The 26,538-nt window shown below is 45.8% G+C and overlaps 1 protein-coding gene across 2 annotated transcripts in view; it reads left to right on the forward strand.

The window, feature by feature from the left end:
* LOC115463583 (dynamin-1-like protein) overlaps window positions 1-26,538 on the forward strand; it is a 165,130-nt gene that overhangs the window by 76,901 nt on the left and 61,691 nt on the right. For both annotated transcript variants that reach the window (XM_030194236.1, XM_030194237.1), the window contains exon 8: window positions 26,253-26,373. In XM_030194236.1, coding sequence (XP_030050096.1) covers window positions 26,253-26,373 — 121 coding nt within the window. The remainder of the gene's footprint in view (window positions 1-26,252; window positions 26,374-26,538) is intronic.

Below are 26,538 nucleotides of genomic sequence, written 5' to 3' on the forward strand. Positions count from 1 at the left end.
ATGAGTTTCTAGGGTCTCACTCAAAAACCACACAAATTCTCAGCAAACATAGAAAAAAACTAGTACTCTAGACATCTGTAGATTCTGTAAGAAAGAGCTGGAAATGGTTACTCATCTTGTATCTAGTTGTGAAGTTCTGATGGCGGAACATTTCTATACAGAAAGGCACATTAAGGTGACACAGCTCATCCATTGGAATCTTTGTAAGCATTACAACATTGAAATACCAGAAAAGCATTGGGATCACAACCATAAGAGAATTATGGAGAATGAAGGGTTAGTGATCACAGTTGGGACATTCCTATTCTGACCGATAAAAATCTGGATGCAGGTAAACCAGACATATTGATGAAGGAGAAATAACTTAATTGATGTTTCATGTCCTATATGTCGTGAATAACTCCTACAACTCGTGCACCTTGTCACGTCCCCTTGACTCTGGCCGAGTTTCGCTATGCTTTTTCAAAAGGGGACCTACGTACAAACATACAACAAAATTAATCACTCTCTAAAAATTATAGCATATACCATACATAACTTAATTCCTGAAATCGTGTACAGTAGCATAGCGAAACTCGGCCAGAGTCAAGGGGACGTGACTAGGTGCACGAGTGGCGGGAGGTTCCGCCAACTGCTGTGGTTCTCCAGATCTTCTAATTTATCTGCTATCTGCCTGTCCAATGAACCCACAGTCTCGCATGCTCGTCAGTGCAACCCTTAGTCTCCTCTAGCTGGTTTCCCAGATCGCGTATCTCTCCACACAGGTCCGCTCCCAGAGTAGCCAAATCAGAGCAAACTACCTTAAGGTCAGTCCTAATCTCCTGTAGCTAATCTTTCAATTCGGGGAAGGCCACCCCTTCGGGACCCAGTTGCTCATCACTTGATGCAAATAGTTCTCTAGGAGAAGAATCCCCAGGTGGCGCCAGCTTGTGCTGGGCCGCCCATTCTTGGCCTGCCACATGCTTCATGCTCATCCCGCCTGCGAATGCATATTGGGAAAGATCCATGATATCTGACAGTGCATCGCCAGGCGGAATCACAATCGTCAACCTCTATTCCACTGAGAGATTCGAGCCAAAGATATAACACTGGGTGCCGGGGAATCCCTTAAAATTGCTGTGGGTGAGTGGGAGCTCGCTCAGTGATGTCACTTCTGCCCACTGGTAACCAATGAAGTTCTCTAAAAATAGGCGATACGTGATCATATTTCTTACAACCAAATATTAGTCTGACTGCAGTGTTCTGTAGTAATTGTAATCTGTTCAATAATTGTTGATGTATACCAGCATACAGAACATTGCAAAAATCAATCTGTGAGAGAATTGTCATCTGTACTATCACATGAAACTGTTCTGGAAAAAAGAACATACTGCCCACAACTGACGTAATTTAAAGAAAATTCTTTTACATAGAGAATTTACCTGATTTTTCATATTCAGTTGTGTATCAAGTTCTACACTTAGAACCCTTCAAGAAGTTTATGTTTCAACGGTTTTTATTGATGACAAATCAAAAAGTACAAATCCACCTCAGCACAGTGAATTCATGACAATATTGCCTCACTTACAGTGGTAATACAACAGGTATACTGCACTGCTTACAGTCATCAAACTTTTTACATTTCCCCCCCCCCCCCGCCCCCAACTGTGCTTTGTTCCAACAGTGTTTGTGAAAAACAGTATTACTTGAACCTCTAAACAAAATAGTTTGAGAGACATAGAGATCTTTAACCATCTTCCAAAATCCCCCCCTTATCTCTCCCTCTCTCCTATCTCTCCTGTTTTGGTGGTATCATTTTTATTGATAACATTTCAGAATTAACATCACACTCCACCTTCTAAACCCCCAAGAGAACATTCTTGAATGTGCTGTCAAAGGAAACAATATACTACTTACAGTCTGCAAAACTCTATCCATTAAATCCCTCCCCTCACGCCCTCCGTTTTTAGTCCCAACCTTTGACATTTGCTCAATATATGTCCCCCCAACTAAACAGATCAAACTCTATAACAAATAACACTAAACTTCATTATTATACATATAGCTGAAAATCTATGTCCTTCTCCCTTTCCCTTTAAACCATATGAAGCCTAAAACAAATTATACCTGTTACGACCTTCCCTCACCGCATTCTTATAGGCTACTCCCAAATTACTGGTCTGCCCTCTCGCCAGGGCATCTCCTTCAATACTCTGTATCTCAAAAGAGCTTGTCCAAAGCTTATAATATCGCCTTTAAGATTGCCCCTAATCACATTGCCCATTCATCCCCTCCCTCACCACCCCTTCTCGAAACCAAAAAGAAAAAAAAAAAAAATTAAAAACGATTCAATATAAAGCTGCGTGCTCTTGGCGACAATGTCTGTATATATGGCTCCCAAATTTCCATAAATGCTTTTCGTTTCTTCGGGGAGGAACCCACCACCCTACGCTCCTGCAACAGTAATTCATGCAATCGGTTCCTCCAGTGCCAATAATCCGGCGCCTCCTTCTGCATCCACATGAGCATAATTAATTTCTTCTCTATAATGCCTGCTTTACGGAGAAATTGTCTATCCCCCCTCGTTTGCTGAGTGAAAACTTCAAATCTATCTAGCAAAAACCCATTGGAGAAGAGACCACTCTGCCCTGTACCACCGATTCTGTAAATTTTATAATTTGCCCCCAAAAAAGTTTAATCTTTGGACATTCCCATAAAGAGTGAAACCAAGTACTCTCTCCCCTACCACATTTCGAACATAATGGATCTGTGACCCCTCCAAATCTAAATAATTGGAGTTTAGTCATATATGCTCTATGTAGTATACGGTATTGACACTCTCGCATAGCAGCATTACAAGACAAAGTGGATATACGAGCTGTCAGTTGTGGAAAGTTCAGGATTAAGTTAGGTCGCCACAGATCAGTAGCCCAGCGTTGTGTTATCACCCCTGTATCCTTCCCATCACCGGGAGCCGTCAGCACCTTCTGTAGCCCAGAAACCGACAGGCGCTCCCCAGGCACAGACTTAAAGAACTCTCTAACCTTACGCCCATGTCCGCCCGCCAACTTCCCTGCCTCTAACGCCCGAACATAGTGTGCTAATTGGTAATGGGCAAATATAAAACTATGCTCTATACCCACCCCAAGTGCTCCCAGTTCTAACATCTGTCCTCTAAAGCTTAATACATGTTCCAACCTGGTAATTCCCACCTCTGCCCATTTATGAAATACTCTATTCTCCATACCCGGTTTAAAATCCGGGTTTCCCTGTATGGGTAGCAGGTCCGAGACATCTGCTGCTAGGCCCCATCCATGTGTTAGTTCTCGCCAAGTCTCCCTTAAGGGGTCCAAGAGTATACTACAACCCACCAATGTATGCAGCATTTTCTTTGGGCAATGCAGTAGGAAATATAAGTGGTACGGCTTAAAATAATCCTGCTCAAGAGTTCGGGGCGTGTAATCTTGTCTATCTAGTAGCTAATCTCCCAGGTGCCGCAGCAAACAAGCTTTATTATAACGGCGTATGTCCGGGAGCCCCATGCCTCCTTCCCTCCAGGGTCCCATTAGGAACTGCAATGAAAGTTTTGGCTTTGAATCCCTCCAAATAAATTTCCGGATATTCCTATTAATCATGATTATATCCTTACCCTTTAGTCGCAATGGAAGAACCTGTAATAGATAAAGCCAGCGTGGAAACTCCGCCATGCGATATAAATGGATCCTCCCATGTAACGTAAGCGGCAAGACCTTCCATTTTTCGAAACGCCCCCTCTGAGACTCCATTCTGCTCGCTACATTAAGTTGATATAAGGCCGATGTGTTCATGGGGATTTGCACTCCTAAATATTGGAGGGATTCTGTAGCCCATTTCAGAGGAAAACCATTTCCCCATAGGTCCCTCACCCTCGGATTACCAGTTAATGCCCAAGATTTTAGATAATTTATTTTAAATCCAGCAAAATCTCCATACTCCTGCAGGAGCTGTAATAATGCCTCCAAGGACTGCTTGGGCTGAGTGAGATGGACCAAGATATCATCCGCAAAAGCGGAGACTTTAAACGAAGATGGACCCCAAGTAACTCCTGCTATCTCTGGGTGTATGTCGATTTCTCTGATCAATGGATCTAACGCCAAGACAAACAAGGGTGACAAAGGGCACCCCTGACGTGTGCCCCTTCTAATTGTAAATGGGGCTGACCGCTCCCCATTGATCCACATGAAAGCTTGTGGATTTTTGTATAGGGCTCCCACAGCATTCCCAAACAACCCCTCTATACCCATCCACCTCATCACTGCGAACATAAATCCCCAAACCACACGATCAAAAGCCTTCTCTGCGTCGAAGCTGACCAGCAGAGAGGGCCTGCTCTGTCTTTCTACTGTCTCCAATGAAGCCAGCAAAGCCCTTATGTTTTTAGTTGCTGTTCTACCTTTTACGAATCCCGCCTGCGGGGCTGCTATCAAGTGAGGGAGTACCCGTGCCAGACGATTCGCCAAAATCTTTACCCTTCAAGAAGTTTAAAACTTTAAGTTCTCTCCTAAATTTATAGTAATAGTTTTTGGCATATCCAACAGTGTCTCACAAAAGTAAAATAATTTCATTTTATCTATATTAAGCTTTAAATGGTTTTCAGATGCCCAATTTCATGTTTTATTTATACAGTCCTGTATCAGTTTATAACCCTCTTCAAATCCTTGAAATGATAGGTACTAGTATAAAAATACCATCCACATAGGAAAAAATGTAATATAGAGAAGAATTGTTATAAAATCCCAGTGAACTCAAGGAAAGAAAATGTATTTATTTGTTAGGATTTATTTACCGCCTTTTTACAGGTAAGAACTAATTTCTCATTTCAGCATCCAAGCTGTGAGTGCTAGGGACTCAATGAGGTGGCACCATTACCTGATGCTGTGTGATCAGTATTGGAGAAAGATCTAGGCTCATGGGTCTTATGGAAAATTCCAGAAAGAGAGAGAATCAAATCTGGCTGGGCCAATAAGAGGCTATAAGAATAATGGTTCCCCAGTCTAGTTTGATTTTCATGAGAGAGTTCACTACTAGAGGTAAATGAGAATATACATACAGAAGACCTGCCTCAATCCAGGAGAAAAGCATCTGAGGCTAATTTGCCATGTGCTCCTATTCTGGATTAAAACTGAGGAACTTGTTCTAAGGCTTAGCAAAAAAGTCTATTGAGGGAGTGACCAACTCGAAAAATCCTCTAGGCTACTTCTTCTTCCAGGGACCACTTGTTCAGCTGCAGAATCTTTCTCTCTACCAGGCAGTTGTCCTTAGCTGTCAGCTCTTGAGAGATGAACCAGTTTGACATTCTGACAGTTTCCCAACACAGACTCATGTTCATCCCTGCTTGTTCAAACAACAATATAAATTGATGGAAAGGAACAGTCAAAAATCAACTGACACTTCAACTGACCGTGTTTTAAATATATGAGTACGAGAGGTGACGCCTCACGAAGCCCCCGGCTACACAATTTGAAAGCTCACGGGCTGGGCTGCTTCATCATCGGCAACCACCTCTACAAAATTTCTCTCTTATTACTTTTCCTTTACTTAGAGATTTCATTATACATAACACTTAGCTTAAATTCCATCTGGACTCCCAAGACGCTGTATATGACCAAGACCAACGGTGGCCAGCGTTTCGTTACCTGCCTCAGGGTCACATGGTCTGCGTCAATTCTAAGAAACCTCAGCTGGCCCGCTGAAGCTGAGGTTTCTTAGAATTGACGCAGACCATGTGACCCTGAGGCAGGTAACGAAACGCTGGCCACCGTTGGTCTTGGTCATATACAGCGTCTTGGGAGTCCAGATGGAATTTAAGCTAAGTGTTATGTATAATGAAATCTCTAAGTAAAGGAAAAGTAATAAGAGAGAAATTTTGTAGAGGTGGTTGCCGATGATGAAGCAGCCCAGCCCCTGTGAGCTTTCAAATTGTGTAGCCGGGGGCTTCGTGAGGCGTCACCTCTCGTACTCATATATTTAAAACACGGTCAGTTGAAGTGTCAGTTGATTTTTGACTGTTCCTTTCCATCAATTTATATTGTTGTTTGAACAGAAGTATTTGGAGGGATTCACCTTCATATTTTGCTTTAATCATCCCTGCTTGTTGACATAGTAAATCACTATTTGATTGTCAGTCTGAATGAAAATAATTTTGTTGGCTGAGTGATCTTTGAAACCCTATTGCCTTTAGCTCCAGGAAATTTATCTAGTGAAGGTTTTCCTGAGAGGACCACAATCCTTGAGTGTGGAATCCATCTATATGAGCTACTCAGCCCAGTTTGGACGCATCTGTAGTTAACACAGTTTGAACTGGGGGAATTTGGAAGGGGACTCCTTTCAGCAGATTGGATTGAACTGTCCACTAGAACAGGGAATCCCAGTAATGAATGGTTGCAGAAATAAGCTTGTCTCAAATTGAGATGTGTCAAGGGAGTTATATGCACCACTGATGACATTCTCAACATGTTTTGAATTGGTACCTGGTCTTCTGAATTTCCATCACTATGGAAACCAAATTGGTGATCCTTTGTTTTAGAAGGAAAGCAATTGCCTGAATGATATCTAGCAGGGCTCCTATAAATTCCAGTTGTTTTGATGGGTTTAGATGAGGCTTGGTGTAGTTTAAAACACTGTTCCCCCCCCCCCCCCCCCAGCAACTCCAGCATCTGAATGGTTGCATGTACAGTGCAATCTGCTTAAGTGCAAGGGTCTGGGACCAAAGAAATACATGCAGTTAACCGGAGCGTGCACTTAACCGTTGTGACCCAAAGAAGCTTGACATCTGATAAACATATGTACAGTACTGTTTATTAAACGTACAGTATACAGTCTCTGTTAACTGACGTTATACAGTCTCCGTTAACTGACGTTAGGCTTACTTGAAGTAATCAGTCATAGTCCTCTGTACACTATTGTGTCTGTGAGTTCCATAGACTACGTCTGCCAGACGGTAAAACTGTCATAGGACTGACATCCAGTGGCCTCCAGATAGGCCCGCATGGTGTTAAGACTCTCCAGTGCTCTTGCAAAAGTGACAGGAGGTTGTTGAATTTCATCAGCATGTGCCTCGCTGCTCATTTCATCATGTTTCATCATCAGCCGTTGCCTGCGTGTAGGTGCATAGCTCGATATCAGTGCTGTCGTCAGCTGTTTGTAGATCGTAATCAACAGCTACATAATGATGAAACTCCTCTTCAGTAACACCGGCTGGGATGTCAATAGCCTGTTCATCTGACGCGTTTGCAACAGCTGCATCTGTTTCGTCCCTCTCCACATCTTTAACAAAGCTTGCCCGCTTGTAGCAGTTCACAATGGTTGCCTGTGTAACATGATTCCAGGCTTCTTTCTGCATATGTAGGGAATCCAACAGTGATAGATTACGATCCAGTTCAACAGCACATTTATCCTTGTCAATCTGGTCATCCATAACGCTCAACAGACGACGTAGCACAAGAGCCCAATAATGTTTTTTGAAATTGGCTATTATGCCCTGATCCATAGGTTGTATCAGAGAGGAGTGTTTGGTGGCAGGAAGACCACCTTAACGTTAGACAGCCTGACATCATCCCTGTGTGCAGCACAATTATCACAAAGCAACAAAATCTGACGCTTTTGTGCCCGCATTCTAGTGTCTAACTTCTTTAGCCACTGCTTCCAAATTTCCCCAGTCATTCATGAATTTGCGTTAGCCTCGTATGACACAGGAAGTCGCTTAATGTTCTTGAAGCAACGAGGCTGTTTGCTCTTTCCAATGATGAGTGGTTCCAACTTCTCACTCCCATCCATATTGCAGCAAAGGAGGATCGTCAGTCGGTCCTTCAACGTTTTACTTCCTGTAGTTTCGGCTTGTTTGAATGCAAGTGTTCCATCAGGAATCGCTCTCCAGTAGAGACCGTTTTCGTCAGCATTGAAAATGTCACGAGGTGCAAGCTCGTTCAAGATGGTAGGAAGAACTGAAACAACCCAATTTTCAGCACCAAAGTCATCAGCGTCTTGTTTCTCACCATGCTGTTTCTTGAGTTTTATGTTGTTCCTCTCCTTCCATCTTTCCAACCATCCAACAGTGGCATTGAATTCAGTTAGTCCAAGACTTTCAGCTAGCTGATTAGCTTTCTCCATAAGCAGTGGACCACTGACAGGAAACTTTGTCAGCTTCTGGCTTGAGAAAACCACCGAAGAAGAGCATCTTCTACATCCTCAGCTTTTCCCGTCCGTTTACGTTTCGTTTGTGGATTTGTATTGTTTTGTCAGTCTTCCAGAAGCTGGTCTTTCTGCTTCAAGATACGTGAAATTTGACTGGGATTGACACCATATTCTTTAGCAATAGATGCTTGACTTTGTTTGTTTTCTGATTTTTTAAGAATTTCTATTCGTTCATCCAGTGTTAACGTCTTACAGTTGCGCAATGATGGCGATGACTCCAGTGTACACTCTAACAACTTTCTTTTGCTTCTTCTGCCTGTGACAGTTAAACAATGAGATTTCAAATTTATCGCCCCTTTCTCACGTGCCAATCACTTTCCATATTCCGTGCGTGCACTTATGCGGAGTCCTTCCTGCAGAGGAGCGGTCTTAAACCATGCATATAAGCGAATCTTGCACTTATCAGTGGTGCGCTAAACCGAAGTTTGTCCCCATAGAAATTGATGGCGCCAAAAACGGGACCGAAGTACGGCATGCAGTATGCGCTTATCCGATGTGCATTTAAATGGAGTGCACTGTACTGATCTCGTGACTGCTTCCTGAGATGTGCTCTTTGTTAGCAAATTGCCCAAACAGGGAAATGTGCACTCCCAGTCTGTGGAGGTGTATTGCTACAACTGTTAGACATTTTGTGATACACAAGGCGCCGACATGAGGCCAAAAGGCAGTACACAGTACTAGAACTAGTGTTTCACTTGGCAAATCTGAGATATCTCCTATGACTGGGTCGTGTGTCTGTGTGGGTGTAAGTATCCTTTAAGACCAGAGCTCTGTGATGAGCTCCGGAGAAACGGACCTTCGTGTGCCATCCTAGGCTGCACCAGACAGGACCGAAGCTGCATCGGAGCCAAATAGGGGAACACGAGTCGACTGCAACGGCCTCGAGCTCCAGCGAGGACGAACGGATCTGTGCCTGATCGCAGCTACCTGCTACCTCGTGGTGGGACGGGTAGGCCCTGGGAACAAGGACAAGTACCTGACCAGATCGAATCCCTGCCGTGCCGGCGGCCTTTGAGGGAGAATCCGCTTTCCTCAACCCGAAATCGCTGCACCGGGAAGACAGCCCGAACTCGCTGCGCCAGGGAGGCGTGGAAGGTTGTGAGGGCACTGACCGCCATCCGTGCAGATCGAGGAGAGGAGGAAGGAGGCGCCGCACACAGATCTGCCTGATTCCGTGGGAAATCCTTGCGCATCTCGGCCTCACCTACCTACAACCCCGCCGACCGCCTGTCGGAGACAGGAATCCTCTGGCACCACGCACCTTCAGCCCTCCTCCCGTCTAGCTGCTTACCCGCTGTCCCTTCTCTGACCAGCCAGAGCGCCACGGAAGTGGAACTCAGCTGGTACAGAGAGAAGAGCGAGGCGCGAACGTAACAGGAGAGAGGATGGGGAAACGGGCCAGAGGACGACTGCAACAGACGGCCGGTGAACCGGTGATCCGCAGCTCCCCGCGTGACGAGACCCAAGAAACCTCCAGCAATTGGGCCCCACGTGGACACGTCCTGACCGTGTGGAGCTGTTCGAGTCGCCTGTAGCGGACCTGCGCCGGCAGAGCAAGAAACCTGCCCTTGCCCATCTGAACTTATACAGGTAACTTTCCCACTAGCTAGCCCCAACCCATCGCCCTCTGACTTAGAGGAATCCCTGCTCCAGTTCCAGCTTGTCCCAGTCCATCTGTCTCAGCTTGCCTACTCCAGCTTGTCCCAGTCCATCCGTTCCAGCTTACTTCAGTCCGTCTGCTCCAGCTTGTGCCAGTCCTGCTCCTACCTGTTCCAGTCCTGCTATTCTGCTTCCTTCTGCTCCAATTTGTTCCAGTCCGTCTGTTCCAGCCTGTTCCAGTCCTTCTGCTCCACCTTGTTCCAGTCCGTCCGTTCCAGCTTGCTCCAGCTTGTTCCAGTCTTGCTACTCCGCTTCCTTCTGCTCCAGCTTGTTCCAATCTGACCGCTCCAGCTTGCTGCATTGCTTGTTCCAGTCCGCCTGTTCCAGTCCATCTGCTCCACCTTGTTCCAGTCCGTCCGTTCCAGCTTGCTCCAGCTTGTTCCAGTCCTGCTCCAGCTTGTTCCAGTCTTGCTACTCCGCTTCCTTCTGCTCCAACTTGTTCCAGTCCGACCACTCCAGCTTGCTCCAGCCCATCTGCATTGCTTGTCCCAGCGTGTTCCAGTCCGCCTGTTCCAGTCCATCTGCTCCAGTCCATCTGCTCCACCTTGTTTCAGTCCATCTGTTCCAGCCCGTTCCAGTCCATCTGCATGGCTTCCAGCATGTTCCAGTCCGCCTGCTCCAGCTTGTTACCGTCAGCCCGTTCCTGCTTGCTCTAGTCCGCCCGCTCCAGCCGCTCCAGTTCGTCTGTTCCATCTTGTTCCAGTCACATCGCATCATCCCTGCCTGTTTTGCCTTCCTGCCTGCCTGACTACTAGTCCATCAACCAACCTGCCTGCCTGCCTGTTAATCCTTCAGCCAACCTGCCTGCCTGCCTGCTAGCTTGTCAGCCCATTGACTCACCTGCTCAGCCCTGCCTGATTTTGCTAGCTTGTCAGCCCATTGACTCACCTGCTCAGCCCTGCCTGACTTTGCCCTCCTGCCTGCCTGACTAGTAGCCCATCAACCATCCTGCCTGCCTTCCTGTTACCCCATCAACCAACCTCCCTGCCTGCTAGCTTGTCAGTCCATTGACTTACCTGCTCGCCAGCCCATCAACCTCTTCTCAGCCCATCTACCAACCTACCTGCCTGCCAGCTTATCAGCCCATTAACTTACCTGCTCGCCAGCTCATCAACTTCTTCTCAGCCCATCTACCAACCTACCTGCTTATCAGCCCATTAACTTACCTGCTCGCCAGCCCATCAACTTGCCTACACCTCAGCCCATCGTCATGCCTGCTTACCTGCCCATCAACTACCTGCCTGCCTTCAAGCAGCACATCTACCTACCTTCCTCCCCAACCTACCTGCCTGCCTGCTGCCTACCGTTCCAACTCTAAGCCTCCAATCCAACCTTCCCGCTCTATCTATTTGCTTAACACCTCAATCACTACATTCACACCTGTAACACCTCAGTCACTACTTATGGCCCCTGTACACATTCTCTTCCTTGCCCTATCCCTTCCTAATCTTTTTCCCCTCCCCCTACCGCTGTCTACCGCTGAAACTCACTGCCCACCCATGTCCTCTCCAGTCCTACTCACTACTGCCCTATTCACCCCCGTCCTCTCCAGTCCCTATTTACCACCGTCCCTCACCACCTCACCATCTCTCTTGTCCCCCTCCTCCTTCCTAGCTCTCAACCTTCAACACTTCCTTCCTGCCATTAACCCATCCCTTTTCCTCCTAAGTGCATCCCGTCTTCGTCGCCCTACCTCCCCCACCCTCCTCCGCACTCTTGCTCCTTCTCCTGCTATCCACGGGAGACATCAATCCCAATCCAGGTCCCCCCCACCTGTCCTATCCATGCAAACGATTCCGGGATGTCTCCAATCTCATCTCTATTCCCCTCCTCCCCCCCTCTTCCCTCCCCTTCTCATGTGCCCTGTGGAATGCCCGATCGGTCTGCAACAAACTTCCCTTCACCCACGATCTCTTCATCTCTCATTCCCTTTAACTGCTCGCCCTAACTGAAACTTGGCTCTCCCCTGATGACTCTGCCTCAGTCGCGGCCCTCTGCCATGGAGGTTATCTCTTCTCCCACACTCCCGCCCAGTTGGCAGCGGTGGAGGCGTCGGGCTACTACTCTCGCCCTCCTGTAGTTTCCAACCCCTCCTCCTACCGCGATCTCACTGCTTCTCATCCTTTGAAGCCCACTCCATCCGCCTATTTTACCCGTTGCCACTCAGAGTGGCAGTCATTTACCGCCCCTGGATAAATCCCTCTCTTCCTTCCTCACTGACTTCGATGCCTGGCTTTCTGTCTTTCTTGATCCCTCATCTCCGTCCCTCATTCTCGGAGACTTTAACATACACGCGGATGACCCATCCGAACTCTCACGCTTCTCAGTTCCTCACTCTGATATCCTCCTTCAACCTCCAGCTGTGCTCCACCACCCCTACTCACCAAAATGGCCATTGTCTTGACCTCGTCCTCTCCTCTTCCGGCTCACCCTCCAATTTCCACGCCTCAGCTCTTCCTTTCTCTGATCATCACCTGATCACCTTCACACTTCTTCACCCCCCCCTCAGCCCCGCCCAACATTAACCACTACTTCCAGGAATCTCCAGGCTATTGACCCTCCCACCTTATCCTCTAGTATTTCTAATCTCCTCCTCTCCATCATGTCCTCCGAGTCTGTCGACAAGGCTGTCTCCGCTTACAATGGCTCTCTCCTCTGCTCTGGACACCCTCGCACCATCCATCTCCCGTCCCATAAGGTGTACTAATCCCCAGCCCTGGTTGACCCCTTGCATCCGTTACCTTCGCTCCTGCGCCCGATCTGCTGAACGCCTCTGGAGGAAATCTCGCACCCATTCAGATTTCCTTCATTACAAATTCATGCTATCCTGCTTCCAGTCCTCCCTATTCCTTGCCAAACAGGACTACTACACCCAATTGACCAATTCTCTCAGCTCCAACCCTCGTCGTCTCTTCGCCACCCTTAACTCGCTCCTCAAAGTGTCCTCCGCTTCCACCCCCCCCCCCTCACTCTCTCCTCAATCACTGGCCGACTACTTCCGCGACAAGGTGCAAAAGATCAACCTTGAGTTCACTACCAAGCCACCTCCTTCAACCATCTCTTTCAATCAACCTATCCTGGCCTCTTTCTCCTCCTTTCCTGATATCACCGAGGACAAAACTGCCCGCCTTATTTCCTCCTCGAAATGCACCACTTGTTCCTCTGATCCCATCCCCACCAACTTACTTAACACCATCTCTCCTACTGTCACCCCCTCCATCTGTCATATCCTCAACCTCTCTCTCTCCACTGCAACTGTCCCTGACACCTTCAAGCACGCCGTAGTCACACCTCTCCTCAAAAAACCATCACTTGACCCTACCTGTCCCTCCAACTACCGCCCCATCTCCCTCGTACCCTTCCTCTCCAAAATACTTGAGCGCGCCGTTCACAGCCGCAGCCTTGATTTTCTCTCCTCTCAGGCCATCCTTGATCCGCTTCAATCCGGTTTTCGCCCTCTACACTCGACAGAAACAGCAGTCTCTAAAGTCTGTAATGACCTGTTCCTTGCAAAATCCAGAGGCCACTACTCCATCCTCATCCTCCTCGATCTATCCGCCGCTTTTGACACTGTCAATCATGATTTACTTCTTGCCACACTATCCTCACTTGGGTTCCATGGCTCTGTCCTCTCCTGGTTCTCTTCCTATCTCTCCAACCACACCTTCAGAGTTCACTCTCATGGATCTTCCTCCATCCCCATCCCGCTCTCTGTTGGAGTTCCCCAGGGATCTGTCCTTGGACCCCTTCTTTTTTCAATCTACACCTCTTCCCTGGGCTCCCTGATCTCATCTCATGGTTTCCAGTATCATCTTTATGCTGATGACACCCATCTGTATCTCTCCACACCAGACATCACCGCGGAGACCCAGGCCAAGGTATCAGCCTGCCTATCTGACATTGCTGCATGCGATCTTCCGCCTAGAAATGCCAACCCTGCTGCTCGGTCCTATCTCCACCTCCATTTTCCGAATTGTAAGGGAGTTAAGTATAAGAAAATCTTCGCCTCGTCTTTCCGTTATTGGAGTCCCAAATACTGGAACACGTTACCTCGTCACCTTAAAACTCAAGTGGACCATGCCCTTTTTAAGAAGTTGTTAAAGACATTCCTCTTTGCTAAGACTTACCCCTCAATTTACCATGTTGATTAAAGCATCCCTTGTTCCTTACCCTATCTAGTTCACTTTGTTAGTTTCTTCCCTCCTACTCACTTCTTTATGCTTGCCTAAACTGTTAAGTTTGTACTCTTATTTAATTCTCTGTAAGCCACATTGCGCCTGCATGTGTGGGAAAATGTGGGATATAAGTCACAAATAAATAAATAAATAAATAAAATAAATGTCCAACCGCCACCTGAAACTGAACATGGCCAAGACCGAGCTTATCGTCTTTCCACCAAAACCCACTTCTCCTCTTCCTCCACTCTCGATCTCAGTTGATAACACCCTCATCGTCCCCGTCTCATCCGCCCGCAACCTCGGAGTCATCTTCAACTCCTCCCTCTCCTTCTCTGCGCATATCCAGCAGACAGCCAAGACCTGTCGCTTGTTCCTCTTTAACATCAGCAAAATTCGCCCCTTCCTCTCTGAACACACCACCCGAACTCTCATCCACGCTCTTATTACCTCTCGCCTTGACTACTGCAACCTACTCCTCACTGGCCTCCCACTTAACCATCTATCACCCCTTCAATCCATTCAGAACTCTGCTGCACATCTTATATTCCGCCTGAACTGATATACTCATATCACCCCTCGCCTCAAGTCACTTCACTGGCTTCTGATCAGATACCGCATACAGTTCAAGCTTCTCCTTCTTACCTACAAATGCATTCAGTCTGCAGCCCCTCATTACCTCTCTACCCTCATCGCCCCTTACGTTCCCGCCCGAAACCTCCGTTCACAAGACAAATCCCTCCTCTCAGTACCCTTCTCCACCACCGCCAACTCCAGGCTCCGCCCATTCTGCCTCGCCTCACCCTATGCTTGGAATAAACTTCCTGAGCCCTTACGCCAAGCCCCCTCCCTACCCATCTTCAAATCCTTGCTCAAAGCCCACCTCTTCAATGTCGCCTTCGGCACCTAACCTTTATAGCTCTATTCAGGAAATCTAGACTGCCCCAATTTGACTGCCTCTACTTGACAGACTGTACATTTGTCCTTTAGATTGTAAGCTCTTTGAGCAGGGACTGTCCTTCTATGTTAAATTATACAGCGCTGCGTAACCCTAGTAGCGCTTTAGAAATGTTAAGTAGTAGTAATGTAGACATTCTCCTTTATATAGATATGGAATGAAGGAAATCATCTTGAACTTTTGTTCATACCCCTTGGGTCTTTTTTTTTTGTAATCAGGAAATACGTGATTTAAAATCCCTGTCCTCGTTCCTCTACTGCATTGGCTTCTAAGAGGGAAGAAAGTTAATTTGTAAGTACTTCCTGATGCCAAAAGTTTGACTGTGATATTCTCAGTGGGCAATTTGGGGGAAAGTCGAATAGATGAAGATGGTATCCTATCCTAATGATCTGAGGTTATAAGAGGCCAGCATTTTTATGAAGAAGCTGAGCCTCCTTTCTCTCAGAAGCTTGTCCAGAATGGACATAGGAATTCCAGATATTTTCTTTTGGAGGCAGTGAAAACCCTGTCCCTGATTATGTCTGGTGGTAACCAAGCGAGGATAGATTTTCTGTAGATATCACGCAGGAATACAAGAAAAGCAGATCACAGTTCAGTAGGTTAAAATATTTTATTTTTAACAGGGAGTCTCACAAAATCCCACATTTTGCCACTTTGGGCTACATCAGTGGTTCTACTGTTAATACAATAAAATAAACTAATAAGAACAAAATAAAATAACTTAAGAACATAAACAATTTAAAAGAGACAATGTAAAATTAAATCAACTTATGGCACAACACATACCAATGAAGATCACAGTGATCACATACAACTCTATGTGAGACAATTCAAATATCCAAGTAAGCTACAAAAAGTTCAGAAAGAGATATGTCATGGACTTCAATCAAATAACCAAACTGGATTGTATTTCATAAAAAGATTTACCCAGCAAAAATTCAGTCGAACACACAAATGGTAGTATCTAGGCTGGTACAGGAATATCTGACTAGCTTGCTGTTTGTCTTGCTTATATGCTTTTCAAGGATTCTAGTTTCACATATTTAAAAAAATCAACAATTTGACTTTGAAAATATATTATCCATAAAACAAATTATAAATGTGTATTAAAACATAATATATAAATAATTTAAAAGCGAGTGGTTGGGGTGTCAATTGTGTATGGCACAACAGCGGTTTAGGAGATCACATGATGTAGCCCATAAACAACAAGTCTTGGACCTTCAAATGGATTTGAATGAACTTCCAGAAAGTAGTAAACAGTGGAAAAAGACCATGAATTCAAGAGACAAGGACAATAAATGTAAAAGTCCCAAATGAGTTTTATTGGTTGGAGACTCGACTTAGTACTATGTTTCAACCACAGGCCTGATTCAGGAGTCTTCTCAATGTGGTCTGGTATGTGAAAAAATCCAATGTATGGCCATTTTTCTTCTTGTGTCCAGTACTATTCCAAGATCTTTTTCTAGACCAGGCTACTTCATGAGCTGCTTCTCAAAGGCTACCATTGACAAACGAATGGGAGAGCAGTAGGAGTAGCCACATCTTCCTAGAAGGCTGATGTGTTTCTTTCAATGTCCTGGAAGATGAATGGTCCTCACATTTGTATGTGTTTCAAGGACACCTGTAATCTTGGCACCTTGAAGTTCTAGGCACCTCACTCTGAAGAGGTGTAATGCTGATGGACTTTTGGCATCGTAGTTCCTCTGTGCCGTAGAAGATGACAGATTTTTTTTTCTCCTTTTCAGGTGGGACTGATAATCATTGGCCATCATGGGCTCTGATGATGCTCAATGTCAAGAATCATCAAGACACCTCAATGCCAATACATCCCTAGCATTCATTACCAATCTGGGACGCATGGAGACCAATGTTTGAGATGTTGAAGTCAACAGAATTTTTCTCTGTCAAAAATTCATTTGTGTTATTTCTCATGACTACAGATAACCTTTTTTGGACATCTGTGAACTGAATTTACAATGAGAAGGATCACGGTCTGACCCCTGGCATTCAGGGGCAGTGTTAGACATGCTAGGGCCCAGGGCAGAAATTAAGGAGGGGGGCCCCTAATCGCCTCTCTTCCCTGCCCCCCCCCCTCGATTTCCCTACCCATCATTATTACCACACACAACCTTAAATGACTTCCTCACGTACTAAACACAGACAGACCTTCATCAATTACAGAACAAGGGATCACAGATTAGAAATATGAACACCAAAATGGAACCCCAAGAAGTTAAACTCGGCAAGTACTGCAACACTGGAGAAATAAAATTGTACTTCATTGGGGGTCACGTGATGCTGTGAGCAGCAGCAGATGTGTTTTAGCCCGCTGCGAGAACATGCACCCCTCTCACCAACTTTCTACACCAATGGAAAAACCTTTTTGACTAACAAACACACCTCATGGGTCTAGGAGTCTGTGTACAAATATCTGAGTGCATCAGCACCACAAATGTCGACCAAACCGCCGCGCAAAGGACAAGACCGGGTGAAGCAGGGTGAGGACAAGATGGTGCTCTCTTCCCCGACTAAGCCGACCTCTGCGGAGTTTATACCGGAACTCACAGAGGCAGTAGTAAGAGCTATGGACTCTAGATTTGTGCAACTCTCTGAATAGATAGCGGGTATTGCACAAAGTACCTCAAAACTGACTCGCCGAAATGGAGAACTGGAATGCAGGGTCTCAGATGTGGACGATGTGTTACAAACGCAGAATGAAAGTCTAGAACGTCTTGATGCTTTAACTCGTGCTCAGTAGGACAAGCTGGAAGATTTAGAAAACAGAGCACAATGAGAGAACCTTGGATTTGTGGGCTTCCTTGAATCAGTTCTAGAATCTTCTTTGTCCACCATGTTGGAGACCTGGCTGCTTGCACGCTTTTCCACAGCGGGAGCCCAGGGGGCAGTTTACTTGGACAGAGTCCGAGTGGGCCCCCCCGAGACCCAGTGCTGACAAACCTAAGGTGGTGATTACAAAATTTCATCGATATTCACAGAAAGCCCAAATACTAAGTCTCTACAAAAGTAAAATGGAAGACGCACAATTCGAGGGGCAAGCAATCAGAATTTTCCAAGACTACTTGCTGGCGCTCTCCACTAAGTGGCGGGCCTTTTCTATAGTATGTACCCAACTGGTGGCGAAAAAGATCCGCTTGTCCTTACAATATCCTGCAATACTGAAGGTACAGCATAACAACTGGTGGCTATCTTTTTCCAAATCTGAGGAGGCAGTGGCCTGGCTACAAACTTTGGAAATGACATGAAACAGTGACTTAATAGAGTTGGGAGTTATCTGAGGTTGTTCACACAGGTTGGAAAATAATGTCAATTTATATGCTATTGGTTTCTGTGTATACTAATGATGATTGTTTTACTAAGGGGGGGAAGGGTTTCTATGCTCTCTTGCATCTTTACGTTCCCTAGCCCTATTCTTCATTGAGAGAGATAGTCTTTGTATGTTAACCCAAGGGATGTTCAGGGTTCAAGAGAAGGGAGGGGGCAGGGAGGGTGCAGAGATCGAGTGGGTAGCGGGGAGGGAAAGCTGTGGGGAAGGGCTTCAGGAATCTGAGTATAGCATACAAAGTGGAGACCAACAAACAAGGGAGCGACCTTATAGATCACTAATCTCTATGACAAAATTATCTGGGCTATTATGGGGAGAGAAAGGATATGACCCGTTAAAGGTGTGTATATCTTCCTGGGCCCCTAGGGAGAATCGTTTGATAGTTCAGGGATCAGTAGGCTTTTCTCAGGCATATAGGTTGAGTGAGTAACTCTACCATTCGTCTTGTTTCTTGGAACGTTTCTGTAATATCATCCCCAGTAAAGTGCTCCAAGATTTTAGCAGAGCTCAAACACCACAAAGCGTCCATCGCTTGCATCCAGGCAACTAAATTGTCAGACTCAGAACATGAGAAACTAAGGCAGCAGTGAGTGGGAGAATGTTATTACTCCTCTTCCGGTAACAGAAGAAGTGGCGTGGCGATTCTAATAAAAAAAAAAGGCCTCCTATGTCACTCTAGACTTATTTACAAAGATGCAGAAGGAAGAGTGGTCCTGCTTCACATCACCATATCTGGGCAAAGCTTCTACCTGTGCACAGTATATGGTCCAAATACTTACTCACCCCAGTTCTTTCAGTCTCTAATTTCCTTGGGACTCCAACACTAGCTGCCACTTCGGGCCTAGGAAATACAACAGGTGCTCAAATCTCTTCCTCTAGGCTCGGTCCCGGGACCTGACGGCTTCTCGGCCGAATACTATAAAATGTTACCCTCCCCAATTTTGTGGCCCACTTATTGAATACTATGACACGGTAGTGCAAAGGGGGTTCTTCTCTGCCCAGGAAAATGAGGCCCTAATTACATTGATCCCTAAACCGGGCAAACCACGAGATTGTGTGGAATCCTACAGACCCATCTCCTTGATTAATGTAGACCTTAAGATCTTAGCTGAAGTGTTGGCAGACCGCTTGGCGCCCCACATTCCTTCCCTGGTGGGGGACCACCAGGTGGGGTTTGTGCGGGGCCGACACTCGGTAATAAATGTTCACAAGGTCCTCTCAATAGCTCAGTGCCATTCAAATACACAGTTATTAATGGTTAGCCTAGATGCAGAAAAGGCATTTGACAAGGTGCGCTGGGATTATTTGTTCCAGGTATTATCTTTCGTGGGGCTGATTCCTTTAAGCTATAGAAGCTTTATACAAAGGACCGACTGCACGCTTGCTGGTCAATACAATTAAATTCCCCCCCCCCCCCCCCCCTTGGAGGTCCAGGTGGGCACGAGACAGGGATGTCCTCTTTCCCCTTTGCTAGTTTTTCTGTATTTGGAACCATTACTGTGCACTATGGTGGCAGATCCGGATATTTCCGGAGTGCTGCTTCCAACCCAGACGGTGAAAATGCTGGCGTTTGCAGATAATTTGTTTCTAACACTAACATACCCTCAGAGCTCACTGCCTTGATTATTGTCAGTCATTGATGAGTTCGGGTTTTTCCTCAGGCTTTGTACTCAACTTGCAGAAGTCCATAGCTTTACCTTCCCATTCGGAGATAAAGGAAAATTGGGAGGGAACATTTCAATTGCAATGGGCCTCGCACAGGGTAACTTACCTGGGTGTCAGAATCCCAGTGAACTTACCCACACTTTATTCAATAAATATGGAATTTTTGAAGAATAGAGTGGCGACGGCCCTACAAGGTTGGCAATCTTTACCTATTTCCCTACTTTGACGGGTGGCACTATATAACATGGCTATGTTTCCGACTTGGGTAAATGCTTTTCAAACATTACCCCTGTCTTTAAAATATAAAGACGAGAGATGGCTGCAAAGACAGCTAAACAAATTTCTTTGGCAGGGGAAGAGAACCCACATGTCCATCTCGAGGGCATTGCTACCACGAGACAAGAGGGGCTTGGGACTGTTAGATCTTTGCCTCTTTTCAGTGGCTGGCTGTATGCGCCATCTCTCGGACTGGTTTCGCAATTCCCAGTTTCTAACACCCCCTCAGAGACCCGCTGGTTTGAACCTCTACACTTTGCCTATTGGCTTCAAGCCCCGGCGGGCCAAGTGGCAAACTTGTGTCCAGTTTCTCCCATTTTCCGACCTCTGTGCCAGACGTGGCGCTGGTTATGTAAATTTTTTTTCTCTGACCAATTCAATTTCTCCCTTATTACCCATAAAAGGGAACCCCTCCTTCCCAGTGGGCAGCACTTTGAAGGTTTTTCTGCGATGGGCATTTCGGGGAATTCAATACCTGTATCATGAGGTATCAGAACAGGGAACAATAAAGCCTTTTCAGACCTTTGTGGGGAGAATAAACTCCACAAGCAAGATATCTTTGCCTGTATGCAGCTAAAACATTATGTTCAAACTTTGCCAAGACGCTCACTGGCAACAGAAACCTGGGACTGTTATAACTCTATGCTTGGGCTTGACGCGCAATCATGTATCCCTTTGAAATTTTTCCACTCACACCTCAGAGACTCTACAAAGCAGAACGAGTACGAGAGAGTGACCCAGCAATGGAATTATTTTAACTTCTCTTGTTCCATTCCCTCACTTCACCTTTCTCTAACATATTGATTTTTCCCTTTCAGCTATTTCTTCCCTTTTTTTCCCTTTTCTGTCTCTGTCCACTCAGATTTCACTCTCTCTAGCTCACCTTTCTTCTTTTTAATTTTCAGCTACCTAACAATTTTCCATCTCCTCTCAGTCCCTAGCTCTCCCATTTCCCATCTCACTCTTTTCCCAGCCTTCTATTTCCTTCCATCTACTCCCCATTTCCTTCTATCTACTCCCCACTACCACCTTTGTATTGACTATTCACCTCTCTCATCATCTTGCCACCTCCTTTTGACTTCTCCCACATGGTTCCACCATTTCCAGAATCTCCTCTTCCTCTCTCCACTCTTGTAGCCCACCCCAACCTCATTGCCTGACATCTCCCTGTCCCTTTCCCTCCAACCCCCTAGTATCTTTCTCTCTCATCTCTTTCCCCCCCACCCCGGGTCCATCTCCTCTCTCTCCGCACCCCATGGTCCAACATTACTCCCTCTCTTTTCTGTTCTTCTTCCCTTCTCCATTGATGTAGCATTTCTTTCTTCCCTCAATCCCATTGTTCTTCATCTATCCCTCCCTTCCACCCCCCAGACTCAACATTTCTTCCTCTCTCTTCCTTCCCTCCCTCCCATCCCCAGTTCCTGCTGCTTTCTCTTTCTTCCAGAATACCCTCCCATTCAGCATTTCTTCTTCCTTCCACACCACCCAGGGTCTACCATCTCTCCCTTTCTCTTCTTAACTGCCCTCCCATCTAGTATCTCTTTCTTCCTCTCTCCATACCACCCCCAGGTCCATCATCTCTTCCTTTCTCTTCCCAACTGCCCTCCAATCCAGTATCTCTGTCTCCCTCCCTCCACACCCTGGGTCCAACATCTCTCCCTTTCTCTTGCCTCCTTCCATGCTACTGTCCTCCATCTCTCTCCCTCTGTTCTGTTTCCAAGCTCATTATTTCTTCCCTTTCACCTCCTCCCACCACCCTCATTCTGGCATCTCCCCTTCTCCTTGAACCCTATCTCCCCCCTAGTTTAGTTCAAAATCAGCTGCTCCTGGGGGCCCCGTGGGCTGCATGTCTTTCCCTTCTTCTCTCCATCCCAGTACGGCATCTCCCTTACCTTCTTAACTGCCCTCCCATCTAGTATCTCTTTCTTCCTATCTCCACACCACCCCCAGGTCCACCATCTCTTCCTTTCTCTTCCCAACTGCCCTCCCATCCAGTATCTCTGTCCGCCTGCCTCCACACCCTGGGTTCAAGGTCTTTCCCCTTCTCTTGCCTCCCTCCATGCTACTGTCCACCATCTCTCTCCTTCTGTTCTGTTTCCAAACCTGTTTCTTCCCTTTCACCTCCTCCCACCACCCTCATTTTGGCATCTCCCCCTCTCTTTGAACCCTATCTCCCCCCCCCCCTAGTTTAGTTCAAAATCAGCTGCTCCTGGGGGCCCCGTGGGCTGCATGTCTTTCCCTCTCTCTACCCCGGTCCGGGATCTCCATTACCTTCCCGGTCTAGCTTAAAAATATTTTTTTCTTAGCAGAGGGTTTGCAGCGCGGGAGCAATTGAGACATGCTGCGTTTGGTGAAATTCGACCTCTGCCGACATGGTCCACCCAAGCAGAAATAGGAAGTTGTGTCAGAGGTGGGGCAGACCACAGGGGCAGAGGAAGAGTGCCGAGGAGGCTGAATTTTGCCGACAGTAGCATGTTTCAATCGCTCCTGCACTGCAAACCCACTGCTTAGAAAAAAATATTTTTAAGCTAGCTCGGGAAGGTGAGGGAGACGCTGGACAGGACAGGGGTAGAGAGAAGGGGAGGACATGCTGGCCCACGGGGGCCCCCTGGAGCTATGGGGCCCAGGGCAGCTGCCCTCTTTGCCACCCCCCCCCCCCCCCCCCAATCACTGGCCCTGCTTTCATTGCAGGCATCAATTTTGAGTATCTGGATATGGTCCTTTTGCACTGGGTGCACTTTTTAAAACTACTGGGGCTTTCTTTTTGGACATGTTAATCTGGAAAAATAGCTGCAGCAAAATCAAACAGCTTGATGAAAGTTACCTGACTAGGTGCTCAAAACCTTAATAAGGCCTGCATAGAGCAGAACGGAAAAAATAAAGGAAACATCTGAAAAACCTGGCTAAGGCTCTGTCAGGAAAAGCACCGTATGAGAGTGACAGGATACCAAAATAAAAACTTGCAGTGTGGGAAAATGCTCGTCTGACTGGCTCCACAGTAAATGAAAGACTGAAGCAGTCTCGTGGCACCCATACAGGGTGAGCCTTCTGTAAAGTTGTAGAAACCTAGGCAGGAGTAGTGTTGCTATGAGGACTTTGTGTCCTGCTTGTTCTCGGAGAATATGTTTTCCAATTTAAAAAAAATGGACTCATTGTGAAAAATGTACAGTGGTGTGAAGACTTTTGCAAGGCTGCACATAAACCAACTGCATGATCCAGTTTGATATAGATATACAGGGTTTTGAAAATGCGCTTGCCTGGGATGATTGGATTTTTATGGTTGGTGAAACTGCTCCAAGAGCAGGGGTTGGCATCATTTTCACCTCCCACTGGACACCAAGAACGAGGAATCAGCAGTGGTGTCATCTTTGGTTTTTGATTATGGCCTTGGAATTAGCAGCAACATCTTCTGAGGGGAGGAGTAGACCTCTTCACAGATTGGAGCCTGAGAGGTAAAGGTAGAAGCAAAGTGGGTAGAGGAAGGGAAAGGAGGAGAGATGGAGTTGATGAAAAGGAGAGACAAAGAGAGGAATCTACCTGGTTGGGGTCAGAGTAGTGTTACCAACTGACTCCAGAATTGCCCAACCAGGTTGATGCAGTCTTGAGCTTTTCGCATTGTATGCATGGACATGTTTATGTATGGGGTTTTTCCTGATATATCGCATATCATAAAGATATCTAAGGAGTTTACAATATCTAAAATGAGATCTAGACCTGTTTTCTGAACAAATAAGGCACAAAAAAGTGCCCTAAATGACCAGATGACCACTGGACAGAATCGGGGATGACCCCTCTCACTCCTTCAGAAAATGTGAATAAAAATAGTACTCATCAGCCTTTGTGACAGCCTCAGATGTTATAGCCAGGTTTGTTAGAGCAGCATGCAGGTCCCTGGAGTAGTGTAGTGGTGGGTGCCGTGTACTGTAGACAGGTGTATCCAGGCCCATACTTCCTCCTACCTGTTACACTTGTGATGGAAGCTATGAGCCCTCCAGATCTCACCAGAAACCCACTGTACCCACATATGGGTGCCCCCTTCACCCATAAGGGCTACTGTGATGGTGTACAGTTGGGGGTAGTAGGTTTTGGAGGGCTCAGCAGACAAGATAAGGGAGCAACGGTAAGATGTGTATCTGGGAGCATTTATATGAAGTCCACAGCAGTGTCTCCTAGGGTGCCCCATTGCTCTCCTGGAATGTCTGGGGGACCAGTCTGCTAAAAATGCTGGACTCTTCTATATCCCAATGGCTAGATTTTCTACGTTTTTAACTTGTACGTAGGTTTTTTTTCCCCCGAAAATGGCCTTAAAATATAAATGCACCTTGTTACAAATGTTATTTTGTGGTTTTGAACATGGTAGTGTTTTCTATTCAGATTTTGGACGTTTAACGCAAAATGTCCAAAGTCCAACTTAGACATAATATCAAAAATGCCTATATCTACTGGGGCAGTTCTGAATAGTCAACTAATTACAAGATGCGAGTGTACTTGGATATATGAAAACCTTGTAGCAGATTTTCAAAGGCAAGCATTCTCTTTGAAAATTGTTCAAAGCACCCACATACATTTGTTGCAGTTCTTTGTGCAGGTGGCTAGCTGAGAGGTAAAGTAACACATATGCCTTTGAAAATGTAAATGCACATGTACTCCTCTGACCTAAACACCTCTCTGCCTCTTTTTTTCAAATCTGACTGAAAGACACATACCGTGAATGCCTGTGTCTATTTGTAACTATTCTAAGGGGAGCAGTTTTCACCTAGATGCATTCAACCTAGTTAAATACATATTTGCTCAGATTGATCACTCTGATTGAAGACAAGTGGACCTTTGGATCATTTGCAGCTTGAGTCTTTCAAATTTTTAGTACTTTCCAAATAGCGTAGAACAAATGTGTTCTAGTTAGCTTACCTCCTTTTACTAGTTGAATTCTAACCAGTTGATCTGTTGCTGGTATTAGGATAAAATATTGCCTCTTTTTTTTACTTTTTAGTCTCCTGGAAACATTTGTATAGATGATTAAGAATAAGAACTTCAAACTTTGATTTCAGTAATGGTATTTTTAGGTAGGTCAAATGTTCTTGCACCAGCCTTCAGTGCACTCTTGGTTCGTATTTAGTCTGACAGCAAGTCATTTTGAGGCTTTGTAAGTTTGTCCAAATGTTTTATTCATCTAGGTTGTGCAAGGCCACCCTAATGGGTAAAACATCCAACAGATTCTGGAATGTAATCCAAATGTAGCCTAAATGTCAAGATTATTATTTAGAGCAGTGGAAACAAGTGTTCTGATTTGTATCTGTTTAAAGCAGACAGGGTTTATCTGATGCCCACTATGGGTAATGGAGAATGAGGACCAAACTTAGCTGCTCAGCCCAGGTTCTGATCCTCATGAAGACTGTACTGTAACCATCAACCTAATCCTTCATAGCATTACTCATTTACAGAATGTGCAATTTACATTAATTAAAATAGGACAATCAGTAACACTATATATAACCCCAGTTCTCCTTTAGATATTTACAGTCCTACTATCTTATTTGCTGATCTTTTTTTTTTTTTTGTATCCTGTATAACGTTAAAACCCTGCCTTCACACTGTTAGCTGTTGTATACGGTATATGTGTGAGGAGTTTGGTGATGTGGTTGGTGGCAGTAAGTATATGTGGGGCTTATGGGTTTGGTTGATGGTGGTAAGTATATGAGGATTTTGTGGTGTGATTGGTGACAGTTGATTTTTGAAGAGTTTGTGATTTTGCTTATGGAGGGTATATGAAAAGTTTGGAGGTGTTCTTGGAGATCACATATGCGTGAAGTGATTAGTTACAGTAAATGTGTGAAAATTTTGGTGTATGGTAGATGACAATAATTTTATGAGATGTCAGTGATGGTAAGTATGTGTGGAGTCTGAAAGTCTGTGAATAGGGCTATATGTTCCTACTTTGCACAAAGATTGTTTCTCTATGCAGGTCGCAGGACTCTAGCTGTTATCACTAAGCTGGACTTGATGGATGCTGGAACAGATGCCATGGATGTTCTGATGGGGAGGGTTATTCCAGTGAAACTGGGCATCATTGGTGTTATCAATAGGTGAGTTTCAACTCTTCCAGCTAAAACAAAAGTGACATGAGTTGTCTGCAGATTGTGCATGCACAGGCATTATATTAGGGTGGGATGGGGCTGGTATGGGAATAGGACAGCTGACAGCATGTGTGACATAGGCTTGGGGTGGAGGTGGCACTTAGTGAAGTTGAG

The sequence above is a fragment of the Microcaecilia unicolor genome, chromosome 2 (assembly GCF_901765095.1).
Source record: "Microcaecilia unicolor chromosome 2, aMicUni1.1, whole genome shotgun sequence".
Lineage (NCBI taxonomy): Eukaryota > Metazoa > Chordata > Amphibia > Gymnophiona > Siphonopidae > Microcaecilia > Microcaecilia unicolor.